Raw genomic sequence first — 15,624 nt, forward strand, 5'->3', positions numbered from 1 at the left:
GACGACGGGCCATTGAATTATAAGAAAATAATGCACACCAAGGTGGTAATGTGATTTTATCACAGTTCTTTTTCATGTTGGTTTTTTAAAGACTATTTTGCCATTACTGAGCCTTAATACAGCCTTACTAATGCCCCCATTTAAAAATATAGTCCTACAAGGTCACAAATATAAAAGGGGAAAAAAGACAAAGTACATTCTCAAGCATATTTTAATCAAGTGTAGATTCTGCAAATCTGCAATTTCAGAACATTCAACAAGACGTTCATTAAATTACAACCAAAGACTTCTCATCACAAAATGAATATTGGTTTAAAAAAAAATCTAACATTGACAACAGCTTATTAGACACACATCCTCTTTTTGAGGTAGTAGCATCTAACATAAGGTATACAGTAAACAAATAAATGCATATCAGGTTGAAGCTAGCTTAAATAAAATTATCTCATTTTAAAAAGTAAAAAAACAAATGTTTCAATAAAATATTAATTTGGTCTAGTTAAATAAATTTAAGTGCAGTCAGAGACTTAAGCATAACTCCCAAAATAAACATTGGCTTCAAAAAGTAAATGGGTCAGTGACAAAAACCATTTGGCAAGATGAGAAATTCAATAATCTTAAAAAAAACTTGTTTTATCAGGTTTATTTCAATGCACATAGTGTATTTATGTTAAAGGTCCCGTTCTTTCTGTGTTTTTGAAGCTTTGATTGTGTTTACAGTGCGCAATATAACATGTGTTCATGTTTCACGTATAAAAAAACATGGTATTTTTCACACAATTGACTTTATACCGCTGTTTTCACTGTCCTGAAAACAGCTGATGTCTTCCTTGTTCTATGAAGTCCCTCCTTCAGAATTATGTATTGAGTTCTGATTGTGTAGTTTGTTTAGTGTGTTGTGATTCGATAGCAGCTTAGCTTGCCGTTAGCTTAGCTGGCGACTGACGTATTTCTGTGGGCGAAGTTTAGTCAAAAAACTGTTCTACGGACGTCATTAAAGCAGGAAGTAGAGATTATATTTTATTCCACATTTTTCATGAATATTTTTATATTTTCATTTAAAACAATACAATACTAGTTACACCAATTGACACAGACCGGTTACAATACATTGACATTTTTGCAATTATCCCCCAAATATTCCAGAAATTTTAGACCTGGTCCTCAGAAAAGACAATGTATGCAAGTAAATATGCAAATTTATTTTGAAATTTTGACCCTTTTACATTTAATTAAACCATATGGACACAAAATAATTAACGTCACATCACTGACCCAAAATTAACTACCTTTTATAATCTTTGATAAAATTTTAGTGTAATGTGAGAACCAAAACATCATCCAAAGGTGCAAAAATATTCCTGAATCCTGACTCTTGTAAACTTAGCACAAGCAGCTTACAACTTAAATCTCCTTCTAAAAGAATGCAAAGTATGACTGATCACAATCACAAAATTTTAGAGAAGAAAACAAGCTGATTGACTTTATCTGGCTTGAGAGTTGGTAACAATATTGCAGCCTGTGCTGAAGACTCTTTCTGAGGGAGCACTTGTTGCTGGAATGCACATGTACTTTCTAGCAAGTTGGTTAAAGGGCTCGTTATAGTCGTGCGTAGCTCCTACCTACGGCGTAGCAGCGACGGTGTAGGTTCCGCGTCGGTTTTCATTTAGGGGCTGTCCACACGGAGACGGGTATCAGTGCATACGTATAAATTTGTTATCGTATTGGCGTTTCATCCACACGGATCCGGCGTTTTGAGAGACTGAATCCGCTATTTTTTGAAACCGGGTCCTAAAGTGGATAAATCTGAAACCGACACCCTTGCGGTTTGTCTGTACAGCCAATCCGTATATTTTGTGAAGCGAAAACGTCATCACGTCACGTGTCGGAAGCGTCACACGTAACAGCAACAACAATAACGGCGGACTACGTGATTGTGTTCGTGCTACAGAAGCTACTAAAGCCTACTAGCTTTATTACAGCAAAATCTATTACTTCTATGCAATTGTGGTGACCAACAAGCGATAATTGACAACACCATACGTTGGTTATGCGCATGCTCAAAGTCTTCTTCCCCGTGTATAGTGTATATCTGTGGCAGAATTACAGCGCCCCATACTGGTCCGGCATATATACTACACCGCTTTCAGTCGGTTTCAGTGGTTTCGTGTTTCCGGATTATTTTTTTAGAGCATGGAAAAAAAAATGATCGGATAGGGAATGCACCGGCTTCTTGTGGACATAGCCTTATACTTTTGCGTCGTCGTCCGCGTCGACGTGCAAACACACGTGAAAGAAGAAGAAGCTTAGCAAGTTAACCCACAAACGAAGAAGAAACAGCAACTACTTGTGTATAATTTGAGAAGACCAGCAATAATGGAAGTAAATAAACAGCGACTTTTGATGCAGTTTGAGTTAAATCACTCCTCAACTTGGCTCATCTTTGTTTTCACCGTCACAAACGAAAATACCTATGACGCAGTCTTTTTTACCTGACGGGAGGGGTTCTGGTGGACCAATCACAGCGCTTGCGGTCCGCGTAGATCTGACGCGCTGTTCAATTTTTGGTGAGGTGCACGTCAGGCTACGCAGAGCTACGCACAGGCTACGGATAGCTACGGCGTAGAACCTACGCACGACTATAAATCGCCCTTAACTCTTGAAAAGTTTGTCTCATGAACTCTCCACCATTCCAGAGGATCTGCCTCACTTTCTGCATTTGGTGTGGACAAGTAGCTCTTCAATTCCCCTTGTATTGTCTCTTTTAGAGAGAAGGAAGCTGGTCCTGCGGCTGCAGATGCACTTACAGCACCTGAGGTTTTCAAAAAGCTAGCAAGTGATTTCTTTGCTTTCTTGGGTTGTGTTTGTTCTGCATCAGGGCTCTGTGATGTGGAGGTAGATGTAGGCTGCTGATCCGATGCTGCAGCAGCTGGATTCTGTATGGTCAGCAAAGACTCCAGCTCAGACACCGCTCTGGCTTGTACTCACTTCATCTTGTCTCTGTACTCGGATTCTAAACCTGGGATCGACAAGCAAAGCTATAGATGATATTTATCAGTGAGGTAATTGAGAATGGTTGTCTTCATTGTTTTTGTTAGTTCAGTGTCATCATCATTCAGGCTCAAGATGTTGACTTTCAATAGGTAAAGCACTGGTTTTACATAGGATACACTCACATAGTCCTCACCTGACAATGCATCAGTAATGTCTCTCAGTGCCTTTTTCACAGACTTCATCAAGTCAATGTTTTGCCATGATGGCACCAAATGTCTCTTCTTCCTGTCTGGCTTTAGGGCCTGAGAAATGGTCTTTTCCTGGTCAAGAACTCTCTCAATCATGTTGAGTCTGAAACCCCATCTAATGCAATTCGTAATTATTTCTTATTACGAACAAACTCCTAAATGATAGTGACAATATTTGTATTTTTTTCACCCACCAAGTTAAAGTCTGTGCCCAAAGCACTCTAACTGTTGAGCTTCAAGGCCCTCACCATGTTAGTCCCACCATCTGTAGTCATGTTCATTTCTTTCAGTCCCCAAAATTCAAGCGCTTCCCTGAGGCCTTGTGCTATGGGCAGTGGCGGCTGGTCAATAGGGGGTGCTGGGGCACCACCCCCCAAAGTTGGCCAGAGAAGAAAGCTACTTTAACATGTTACCAAAAGTTAATTGCACTATATATTTAATACAAAATAAAATCGTTTAGTTGTACTATTTCAATGTTAGTCATGTTATCATTTATTTAAAAAAAAAAAATCTAAACTGAGTTCGATTTGTGTGTGTGTCATGTTTGTGTGTCTGGGGCGCACCCCTAATGAGTATGTAGGTCAGTAAAAAGGGTAAAAACATGTGACCTGAGGCTGAGCTCTAATGGGCTGGTTTTGGATCCGCCTTGGGGCGCACAGTCCTGCGCAGAGTCCTGCCAACCCTCCCACTTATGTTGTAGGCGAATCAGTATTGTTTTTATGTCTTTGACCTCATGTGATTGGATAATTCTCAAAGTCTCATTACTGCGTTGCAGATTGCCATATATCTGCTAGCTACAGTACTGATCATTGAAAGCACGTGAAATATCTTGAGATAAAGGAAATATGATATTATGCTTACAAAATCACCCTTTATAAGGCGTTCAGGTGAAGAATAAATAAAGGATTAAAGGGATAGTTCACTTTGAAATGAAAATTCGGTTATCATTTTCTCATCCTCATGTTGTTCTAAACCTGAATGAATTTCTTTTTTCTGATGAACACAAAACAAGATATTTTGAGAAATGATGGTAAACACACAGCACATAGCGACCATAGACTTCCATAGTAGAAATAAAAAAATATAATGTAATTTAATTCGTACTATCAACTGTGTGCTTACCATCATTTATCAAAATATTTTCTTAGTCATTTATCATACTACCAAAATATTTTTTCCTACTATGGAAGTCAATGGTCACTTACTGCTTCTGGTCACTACAGAATTTTCATTTTAAAGTGAACTATCCCTTTAAGCAGCTTGGACCAGATTGAGCAGCAGGAAATGATCATGGTCGAGTTTACACTGTGCTTTTCCAGGACTTATGACAAAGGGAATTGGCTAATGTTAGCAGGATGCTACAGTATGTAAGTCATCATGATATTTATTATTTCCCTGTTTGCCGTTTCAAAGTCTGCGTGATAGAGCGCATTTGAGCTGCCTTTGCGTGGACATGGTGCTCAGATAATCCGGTATTTTCCGTGGCTTGGTCAACTTTGTTGCTAAGTAGGGCTGTAACGATAAATCGCGTGTCCCAAAAATCGATTCAGAATTAATTTTAAATCGATTCTGCATTTCATGCACAGCTTGTGTGTGCACTACGGTGATTTGGTCAGTACGAAGCCCTCATCAGTCTAAAATCATTGAGTCTGAGTCGTTTATAACGTGCAATTAAAAAAGCAACACTCGTTAAATAAAAACATTCAAAATATTCTTTATTATCATGAAAATACCTGAAACAATCTGAAGAACAGTGATATAAATATCCTTATAGACATTTCCTGGAATAGCATTTTTAAATGCTACTTCTTCTGTGGCACAAAGGGAGTTTCTGCATGAGAGCGCCCCCTGGCTTTGGGGATGTGCCGGGATTTCACCGTAATATAGTTAAAATTCATTCACTGAGAAAACGCGCATTTGCACAATTAATCTTTACAGCCCTATTGCTAAGTACTGGTCTGTGATTAGGCAACTTTGCTGTGTGTGTGTGGGTCTTTCAGTTGAAAGAGATGGTTGGAGACCTATCGGACTTCCACTTTTGAAATATACGTGCAGGATATTAAAAAAGCTCCCGCGAGTTAGACCTTGCCCTTCTGATACCACTGCCGCGGCCTTAACTGCTTGGATAGAGGCACAATTGCGCTTCATTAGAGACGTAATTCAACTGCAGTTAAAACCTCAGACCTCTTGCGCAAAAAAGGTACAGCGTAATAAATTGGCTTATCTATGGCAACATCGTAGAAAGACAGCTATACAAATCATCCTGAATAACCGCGAGTATCCAGAAATACCTCCATGTCCCAACAATGTGAATGTAGTTCAGTCTTCATTACTTTGATAAATGCCCAGGCATCACTTCAATTGATGACACTCCTTTTCCACCCCCATGGGATGATTTATTACAGTCACCAGAACCAGAGTTTCTACCGACGATCTTTCCCTTCACAGAGGATGAGTTGAGAAATGTTTTGGGCAGTTTGCCTCTCAATAAGTCTAGTGGTAGTGATGGGGTCACGTATGAGACATTGAAATCTACATCTTTGAGACAAATGCTATTGCCGATTTTTAACACCTGTCTGATTAATAGACGTTTTCCTGAATCATGGAAAGGAGCATTAATTTATAGAATCCCGAAGAAAGATAATGTGCCGAATGACCCCAGCACTTGGAGGGATATTTTCCTGTTACCAACAATTAACAAAGTGTTCATGAAATGTGTTCTTAGTCGCATTTTTCCTTGGCTGGTGGATGCAAATATCTTGTCTACTAAGCAAAAAGCCTATATTGAGAGGCAAGGCATGAATGAACATGTTTTTTGTTTAAAAACGGCTATAGATGATTTCAAACACGAGAGTACAAAATTCTATTCAGTTTTTTTGGACTTCCGCGGTGGAAACAGGTGGTACCGGTCAAAATCTGATCGTGACCCACAATTCATAATAAATGGAAAAATAATAAGAGTATATTCCCGACATGACTCGTAAACTTATCTTGGACACAGATTTAACGTTGCTGGTGACTGGGATCAACAAATAGAGGAAATAATTTCAGCATAAGGTTGAAAAAATTGACGCATCCCCTTTGCCATTGCTTATGAAAATAGATGCAATACGACAGATGGCTTTATCAAAAGTGCAACATTATTTCGCCAATGTGCATATACTAAGAAAAGTTTTGCAGGACTTAAACAATAAAACTGTTAAGACAGTGAGAGGATGGCCTTGGTCTGAACTAGGGGTGGGCGATATGACCAAAATCTTCTATCACGATCGGATTAATTTTATATCATGATAACGATATGTATCACGGTAGAGTTTTTTATGTTTTAATAAGGTTTAAATCTTTAATACCATAGAAATGTTCATAATTCTCACAAAAAACATATACAAGCATAGAAAGAAGATAAAAACAAACAAAACTCAAGCTCTCTGAAGATACACAGTCAATAAGAATGATAATAAATAATTATGCATGTATGTATAGGCCTATATATATATTTATTTAAGGTAGAAAAGTGATTTAATCAGGAGCAGTGAGAGATTTTTTTCTCAATGCTGTTTGATTAACACGAGTGACAGACAGGAGCAAAATTAGGTAACTTCCCCTTTAAGACCAAAGTCCGGATCCAATACACTGTTACACATGCGCTTTCTCTTTTAGCTGTTTACTTTCTCTTAAGACCTTACTGGTCGTGTTTATGATGATGCTTGCAAAGACGGGAATTTTGACGCATATGTGTATTTAAGGCCAATAAAGCGGGAAAAATGCTCACGAGCTTAATAAGCAGAGGTCGCGCGACTTGCGCGCTCCTCACAGACAGAAAGAGCAGCGGTTGCGCGACTTGTCCGCTCCTGACACACAGAAAGAACGCACGCATACAGATCTGTTGTCTGTGTTTCAATGGCTTAAAATAACTTGTTTTAAAACTGCAGTGCTTAAATACGTGTACAAACGTTACGTTTTCGCGACCACACGCACAGGAGCGTGACGTGGGCACGTAACCTCGATAGAAACGATAGTCCAAAATCTCTACCGGTTGACAAATTTCTACCGGTAAATTTTGTCTACCGGTTTATCGCCCACCCCTAGTCTGAACAGTCACACAACCCGCGATGTTATTTATCACAGCAGAAGTGAGGGGGGCTTAGGAGTTCCAGACTTTGAGTGGACTAACATCGCCACTAGGCTATCGCATTTACTAAGCATGCTAAATAATGACGATAGGACTGTAAGAGAAATGGCCCGTGCTTCCCTTTTTCTCGACCTTGGGAAGTGCAAAGTCCCCCTCGCCCGCAAATGGGATTCTAGCTTTCTAGGATTTCGTAAGAAAGCGAACGGTAAACTTGACACTCGTACCGCCGGTTTTAGGGTTAGATCGGACTGGCCGGATCTCAACGATCTTTGCAACTGGACTGGTGTTGACCTGCAGTGGTCTGGAGTTGATACTAGACATGCTATACCTCATGAAGTAATGATTAAGGATAAAAACATCATTGTGACTGCAACAATACTGCAAGATGGTATGCACCATTCAGTTCCTCTTGGAAACAGTCGCGCATCTCTGTTGTTAATTAAACATCAGCAACGTCAGAGACATTGGAGAGGACTTGAACTCCAAGGAAAGCTCGCATGTATCCCTTCTGCAGATCACTCCATTTCACACACAATCTTCCATAACTCATCTATTGATGAAGATATGAAGATTTCGTTGCAAAACTAGATAAATCTATTTTTTTAATTGTTCAGAAATCTCATTTTTTGGTTGTGCATTCCAATTAATATCAATTCAACTGCAGTTGGTTTGTTTTGATTTAAACCTTCATAACTAAAATACAGCTAAGTAGCACCATAAAACAAAATAATATCATGATAACATAATAATAAACATGTTTTGACAAAAATGTTAAAAAATGGATTTATCTCGTTTTGCAACGAAACTCTTCATATATTGATTTTTACAGTTAAGGCGAGGCTTCAGGTATATCCAACAAGGTTAAATCTGGCAATTTGGTATCCTCGTTCCCATCCATCATGGTGTATACATCATGGACAAGAACAAGTCATAGAATCTATGTCACACATATTAAATGGCTGTCATTATTACAAAAGTCTTTATGTTTCCAGGCATGATAGGATAGTGGACATTTTATCTGAGAATTATTATTTTCTCCAAATGTGTCAATACATGTTAATCGTGTTGTTAATCCACAAATGTTTTCTAAGTGTCTTACAGTGTCTGTGTTCTTCGATTTAAACGCCACCAGGCCTGATATTATAATCATAGATGAGCACAAAGAGGATGTGTTCATCCTGGAAGTAGGCTGCTGTTTTGATTCATGTCTAGAGGAGGATTATTTAACAAAGCTAGTAAAATATCAACCTCTTGTACAGCGAATAACTGGCCTTGGCTATACTGCCCAACAAAGCCAAAGCGCAGTAACTACGCATTTGGTCAAAATTGAGTTAAGGGTTGAAATGGACTTTGTGAGATCTGATGTGTCTTGTGACAAAGTCTCCTGCTTCAATTTTGTCCCATTTCAGAGAAACGTGTGTGCCAAAATTGCAGTAACATGTTTGACCTGCTGGTGTAAAAAACTTTAAGGGCCTTTTTCTCGGTTTCAGTGTTTGTGTAGTTGCTGCACTTAGCCTTTGTAGGGCAGTATAAATGTCAATACCTGGTATTCATTTTTGGCAGCCTGGGGCATGTGCATAGGCTCGTCATTAGGGGGTTCAGGATAGTTGGCTTTACAAAAGCAAGGGCAAAGGAAATGGCCGAATATCGTTCAATATCCTCCATAATTGGAAGTCGCCATATATGGAGAAGAAGGTGTTGTGTGTATCCATAAATCTGCTGTTTAAGTTGTCATTAGATTCACATTGGTGGATCTGGCATTAGCAATGTTTTGTATCTGTAACTTTTAAGTCGTAATGTATATGTATAATAGGGCTGCTCGATTATGGGAAAAATCATAATCCCGATTGTTTTGATAAAAATCTTAATCTCGATTATTTAACACGATTACTTAAATGACTGTAAAAACATGCATTTATACATGGGCTTGACATTAACTTTTTTGCTCACCAGCCAAAGTGGCTAGTTGTTTTCCAAAGTTACTAGCTACTCAACATTTTCACAGGCCACCATTTTGTTGCTGGTAAAATTAATTTTATATGATTAAACTTGACTTTGGCATCCTAAAATGACTTTAATTTGAGCAAATTTACTTGGTTTAGCTAAATTAGATGCAGATTGAATTTCAAATGCAGTCTGACCACCCAAATTAGGACAACATTAGCTGGTATATACCAGGTATATCAGTATAGATCATATCATATATTTAGGTGCATAAAAACAGTCTAGTAAGGCATAAATAGATTTACATTGAATGAATATATTAAAAGTGGAGCAGGGGTGTAGAAGATTAACTGAAAAGATATACACAAAACCCCTCGACAACCACTTTAAATATTTATTAACAACAGCAGTCAAGAAATGTACATGAATTTTACTTTCAACTTGTTTATGCAGATTGTATTTTATATGCTTGATCATGTTTTCTGTTAAAAGTGATTTAAGACTTTTAATGACAACTGTCGAGAGGGCATTATTGTTGCCCAAAGTAGCTTACATTAAAATGATGCGCGAACCTCTCAGCTGGCGGGTTTCATTTGATTTCGTGTTCATTCAGGAATGCGCTGAATTTCTCTCCGCTCTTGCCCTGAGAATGTGCACGCAATATATATCTCTCCAATCACTTCCATGCAATTGTTGTATCTTTCCCGAAGTGTGTATGCGCTCAGACTGCATCCTCTTGTGCATTCGCAAATCCATCACCTCTCGCGCGCTCTCTGGGAGGTGGTGCTTTGGTCCGCAACGCTCCGCTGAACGCGCGCGCGTCTCCACAAACGGTCGCAGCCGAAATATACCCGCATTTGGCGGGTGTTAATGTCAAGCCCTGCATACATTCAATGCATTGTTTAGTGTTGCTGCAGAAGGCTACACGTGTCAAAGCAGTAGTGTTTAAGTGCCAGCAGAACGCGATTCACATTTTAAACACGATCGCTTGAAATGCATATAACTTTACAAACATAAACAGGATTATTACCTAGTGACCTGACTTTAAACAGATGACTGAGCGCGCAGCTCTCTGCACGGAGAGCGGCGCCACGATCCAGCTGATATTTTAAACGTGAGGGATAGTTTGCCTCCGCTCGCTTGAAAAGCATAAAACTGAACAAATACATGAGGATTTCTACTTCGTGTGCGAGGCGCAGCTGCTTATGACGCGTCGGATTAATGACTCAAAACGAAATAACAGAAATGCGGCACACTAATCGATCTCCCTCGATTATCTTGTTTTTGCAATCGAAATGTGCAAAAATCGAAATTGAAATCAAAAAACGATTAATTGCACAGCCCTAATGTATAATGAATTGTGGACTTAAATAAAGTAGTTAAATGTGTGTGATGGTTTCAGATACAGTTTCATGAGTTTAATTCAATTCAGATTTTTACAGGTTTGTTGCTATTTTAATCGTATTTTGTGATTTGATCATATTTGCCTGTTCAGCACACGTTTGCGTGTTTTGCCTCAGCCACCTGTCACTGCGAGATCATTTATTAATCTGTGTCATGTGATGTTAAACATGTAAAATGATGCATGGCCTCTATTAATTTGTAAAGGGAACAGGTACACAGACAAACAAACATATTTGCTTGTATGCTCGTCTTGTAAGTTCATGATTAGAAATGAACAGGTGAACGAAAACAATTATTATCATTAAAACATGAAATGATGGATAATTGACAGGATTTTTAAAAGTGAAAAAGTCTGATTGTACAAGTACTCTCACGTAAACACACACAGAACGTATTTAGAACCATGAACTTAAGCTCTGAAATTCGTTGTGGGATTGCAAGCATGACTTTACACTTAATGCAGTGTGTCCTAAATAGGCAACAACATAGTACATAAACAAGAGAGGACGGCTTATTTTCGGTAAGAAAGATAAGCATTGGTTCTTCTGGCAGTGCCCGAAAATAGTTCCCTGCTATTGAAAGTTACCAAGGGGACTATTTTCGGATGCTGCGTAATATCACTATGCCTGCTGCAGCCATGTTACAGCTGCAAAGTCCTTCAATATTTAGCCAGAATGAGAGTATAGTTCCTAGCCATATCGGCCTTGAAAATCGCAACTTTTAATTTTCTGTCGGTCTTAGTACATGTAATTTCAGAAGAGTCACATTTTAAATAGGAACAATATCCAAACTCTTTGGTTATTTTTTAGCGCGATGCTAATGGTTTAATCAGCTTCAATGTATTATGCTAAGCTATGCTAAACGTGGTACCGCCAGACCTGGATAAACGGATTCCAAAATGGTAAAAATCAATATCTAACTCTAGGCTCATTTTCCAGCTCCCCCATTTTCAAAAAAAGTGGAGGGTTCCTTTAATTTCAAATACATTTTGGATTAGGGCTGCACGATAAATTGCATGCGATTGTCATGCACATCTCGTCAGTCATCACTAAAGCCAGTTCCTTGATTAGTAATAAATCGCCATCAGCTGCTTCCAGATGGAGCAGCATTCATTACACATAGCCGTAGTTCACTGAAAAGCTAGGCAATCTTGCATTCATAATCGCAGGCAATTCATCAGCGATTATGAATGCGATATTTCCCCGCTTGTACGTGAACTACGGCTCGGTGTAATAAATGCCGCTCCATCTGGAAGCAGCTGATGGCGCATGTGTAATAGTATATTGAACAAATAAAATAGTGCCAAATAATTTCCATGTCTGCACAACTTAAATTATTGCATTGAATCGAAACTATATAATTGGCTAATTGGCATTTGAATACTAAACTGAGTCAACAATACTCATACTGTAAAAAGACTTGGGTCGTACTGATCAATTAAAAAAATTAAAATAAACACCCTTTAAAAATGGTGTCCCATTGCAGATTTGTTTTCTCTTTGGGACAGTGAGGAGAAATTTGTCTGCCATTCAATGAATAAACAAATGTGTTATCACAACTCATTCACTTTTCTCTGTGCAGCGGATGTCAATCACAGACTGAATCTCTTCTACCTCGCAAATGATGTCATTCAGAACTGCAAGAGAAAAAATGCTGTTGTTTACCGAACCACCTTTGCTGACGTTCTGCCTGATGCCGCCCTGCTGGTCAAGTGAGTGAATTACAACTGTCTATAAGTGTGAATAATGTTGAATTTTTGCTTACGTTTGTATTTGTTTTTTAGGGATGCTAAAGTGTCTAAGTCAGTGGACAGGATCTTCAGTATTTGGCAGGAGAGGAACGTTTATCCTGAGGAGTTGATCTCTGAGCTGAAGGCCAACCTGCAGAAGAAGGAAAAAGAGAAAGAGCAACCTGCACCTGCTCCTGGTCTGTTCCTGACCTGCATGCATCCCTTCTTATTTTATTTTTAGCTGAGCTTGTATAGGGCTTTTTGTTATCCTTTAAAATATTATTCCTTTAGATTTCATTTGAATAGTTTAAATGAATAGTACAGCTTGAAATATAAATTCTGTTATCACTTAATCATAATTTTTCAAACCTAAAGTCATATGCAAGCTCTGTGCTATGAAATAATGTGTAACATACACACATTATTTTATAGCACAGACCTTGAATATGACTTTAAAGAAATATGCCTATATTTGAATATGAGGATGTGTAAAGGATGGCCGAACTATGAATTTTAATTCTGATACTTCTTTTTGCAGCCCCAGTTAACCCCAAAACTGCCTTGAAGTCAAAAATCGTTGCAGAGTTTGTTGTAAGTCATTACCTTTTGTATTGTTGTACTTGTGAAACCTCTATATTTTTTATTTGTTCATTAATCTAATAAAACTTATCTTTGATTTTTCCTGTCTATCAGCCGCCTGATTTTATAGAGAGGTTGGCATCACACAAGCGTTCCCTGGAGGAGAGTGATTTGAGAGAGAAGCAGTTGGCTTCTCTAAGAGTGGACGTCTGCAGCACTGAGGCCCTCAAGAGACTGAAAGGTAACCATTTGTTTCAACAACATTTTCCAGCTGTCCGCAGAGTAGAAAAACAAGTTATGTCTCTCAAACTGTTATTATCACAGATAAAGCAGGAGGGAATAAATTCTCAAAAGACTTTGAGGAAGGCAGCACAAAACTGCAGGAATTTGTGACGTTTCTTGAGGGCCAGATGAAGGCGGGGCCACCGCTGCTGGATGCGCTGGGGAACGCAGACATCTTTTATGAAATGCAATATAAAGAAGTCAAAATTGTGGCCAACGTGAGTCAGCTCTTGACATTATGAATCTTTAAATTCCACAACAATTACTAGATTTTTACTAAATTGTGTATGGAACATAAATGTCTTGTATGATTCTTCATTACATCTTTGATTATAGCTCTGTCGCTGATATGGCATGAAGAATGTATTAAAAATAATACATTCATATCCTTGGTAACACCTCTCTGCTTCTTATAGGCTTATAAGGCTTTCGCCAATCGTGTCTCTAGTCTGAAGCGTAAATTGGATGCTTTAAAAACCACACTGCCCAGTCTGGATGACTCTCCCATGCCGTCCCCCTCTGAGGACGCCCCGTCTCCCACCGGCTCAGAGTCGCCTTTCCACGGCATGAGCTCCAGGAGCGGCCCTGGTACGGTAGTTGGAGACAGCAGAGTAAGAGGGTTGGAGCAGCAGAAGGACAACATAGACATTGAGGACATGGACATGTCTGAGGAAGAGGAAACTACAGCAAACACTGGAATCATTGGTGAGAGACAGCACAAAATAAATTTGTAAAAAAAATCTGAAAGTTATTTGTTTGTTTTATGTGTATTTTTTCACTTTCTGTCTCCTAGGTAAAGGCAATTTAGCAAATTCTCTTTTTGTAGTACAGTAATATCTCATATGTCAAAAATTCCTTCCTCGTGTCATGACCTCGTTCATTTTTCTTCAGGGTTTTATTTGCCATAATTTATCTATTTTAGCCTTGTCCACCCAGATTTTTTACATTTTAAACTGAAATGTAACGATTACATTTGTTGTTTTTTGTTGTCTAGTTGATGAGAAGAAGGAGAAACTATCTGTGAAAATATCTACTTCAAAGACAACAAATGCTGAAGCCACAAAAAGTCTTCCGACTACCCCTTCCAAACAACCTCAGACTTTAGCAACTCCCACAAAGACAGTATCTGGGTCGGTAACCAATCAGACACCACCTGCAAATTCCACACCCAGCACACCTGGGCCTGCCCCAGTGGTTAGCCCCTCCCCTCTGCAGGTAAACCTGGCCAATGTGGATCTGGGCAAGATCAGCTCCATTCTGAGCTCACTCTCCAATGCAATGAAAACAACTGGTGAGTTTTCCTTGACATAACAAAAAAGCACTTGAAGCCTTGCAAATGACAATAAAATCAGTCTCTTTATAAATTACTTGTATATTCGGGTATATGGGTGTATGTTTGTTTTAGGGATGCACGATATATCGGCCGACATATCGTTATCAGCCGATAACTGCTTATTTGTAATATTATCGGTTATCGGTCTGATAGCAAAATTAGGCCGATAAATGAAAGCCGATAAATTATGGATTATTTTGGTTTGTTGAACCACTTCACTTGCTCAGTGCTGGCCATGTGGAGTTTTGATTGGTGCTTTCTGTGACATAGCACGAAGATGACACATGTTGCGGGCTTAAGAAGAGTATGCTAGTCTAGCGCAAAGACAAGATGTCCGTGGTCTGGGAGTTTTTCATTGTGAAATTAATATGAATATTTATCGGCCTATATATATCGGTTATCGGCCCCCAAATATAAAGAGTTTCGGTATTGGCCAAAATTTTCATATCGGTGCATCCCTAGTTTGTTTGTATATTAATGAATATTTCCAGTCAATTAGAAATCTTGTGGCTGACATGCTTGGTTCAAGGCTTGGCAAACCCCATGTAGAAAATGTATGAGAAAAAACAATACTTTGGTAACAAAGAGATTTAAACAAAAAGGGAGGTCACTGTTGCTGTCTATTTTTCTTATTATGACCTCTGTCTTGCGTTTTTCTTAATCTTTCTCTGACTCAGGTGTCAGTCCAGTGTCTCGTCCCTCCCCTGGCACACCCACCACACCATCCGGCCATGCGTCCTCTTCAAAAGCCCTTCCTTCAACCCCAGGTGGCATTCCCTCATCCAATCCTCTAGCAAGCATCCTCTCTAAAGTGGATATTTCTCCAGGGAGCATCTTGAATGCTCTCACTAAAACACAGACTCACAGCTCCAACCGGCAGGGTAGGACACTTCACTTGTTCACATTTGATTTTAATTCACACATACCGCATTCAAATTTGGGTCACAAGGAGAGAAGACCCGTACTTGTTAGGCTAACC

General features: G+C 39.0%; 1 protein-coding gene across 1 annotated transcript in view; it reads left to right on the forward strand.

Annotated features, from left to right (window-relative positions):
• rprd2b (regulation of nuclear pre-mRNA domain containing 2b) overlaps positions 1–15,624 on the forward strand; it is a 43,327-nt gene that overhangs the window by 23,555 nt on the left and 4,148 nt on the right. The window contains exons 2-9 of the mRNA XM_055209464.2: positions 12,304–12,433; positions 12,506–12,648; positions 12,990–13,042; positions 13,145–13,271; positions 13,355–13,530; positions 13,729–14,017; positions 14,307–14,603; positions 15,323–15,526. Of these exons, the coding sequence (XP_055065439.2) occupies positions 12,304–12,433; positions 12,506–12,648; positions 12,990–13,042; positions 13,145–13,271; positions 13,355–13,530; positions 13,729–14,017; positions 14,307–14,603; positions 15,323–15,526 (1,419 nt within the window). The remainder of the gene's footprint in view (positions 1–12,303; positions 12,434–12,505; positions 12,649–12,989; positions 13,043–13,144; positions 13,272–13,354; positions 13,531–13,728; positions 14,018–14,306; positions 14,604–15,322; positions 15,527–15,624) is intronic.

The sequence above is a fragment of the Misgurnus anguillicaudatus genome, chromosome 10 (assembly GCF_027580225.2).
Source record: "Misgurnus anguillicaudatus chromosome 10, ASM2758022v2, whole genome shotgun sequence".
Lineage (NCBI taxonomy): Eukaryota > Metazoa > Chordata > Actinopteri > Cypriniformes > Cobitidae > Misgurnus > Misgurnus anguillicaudatus.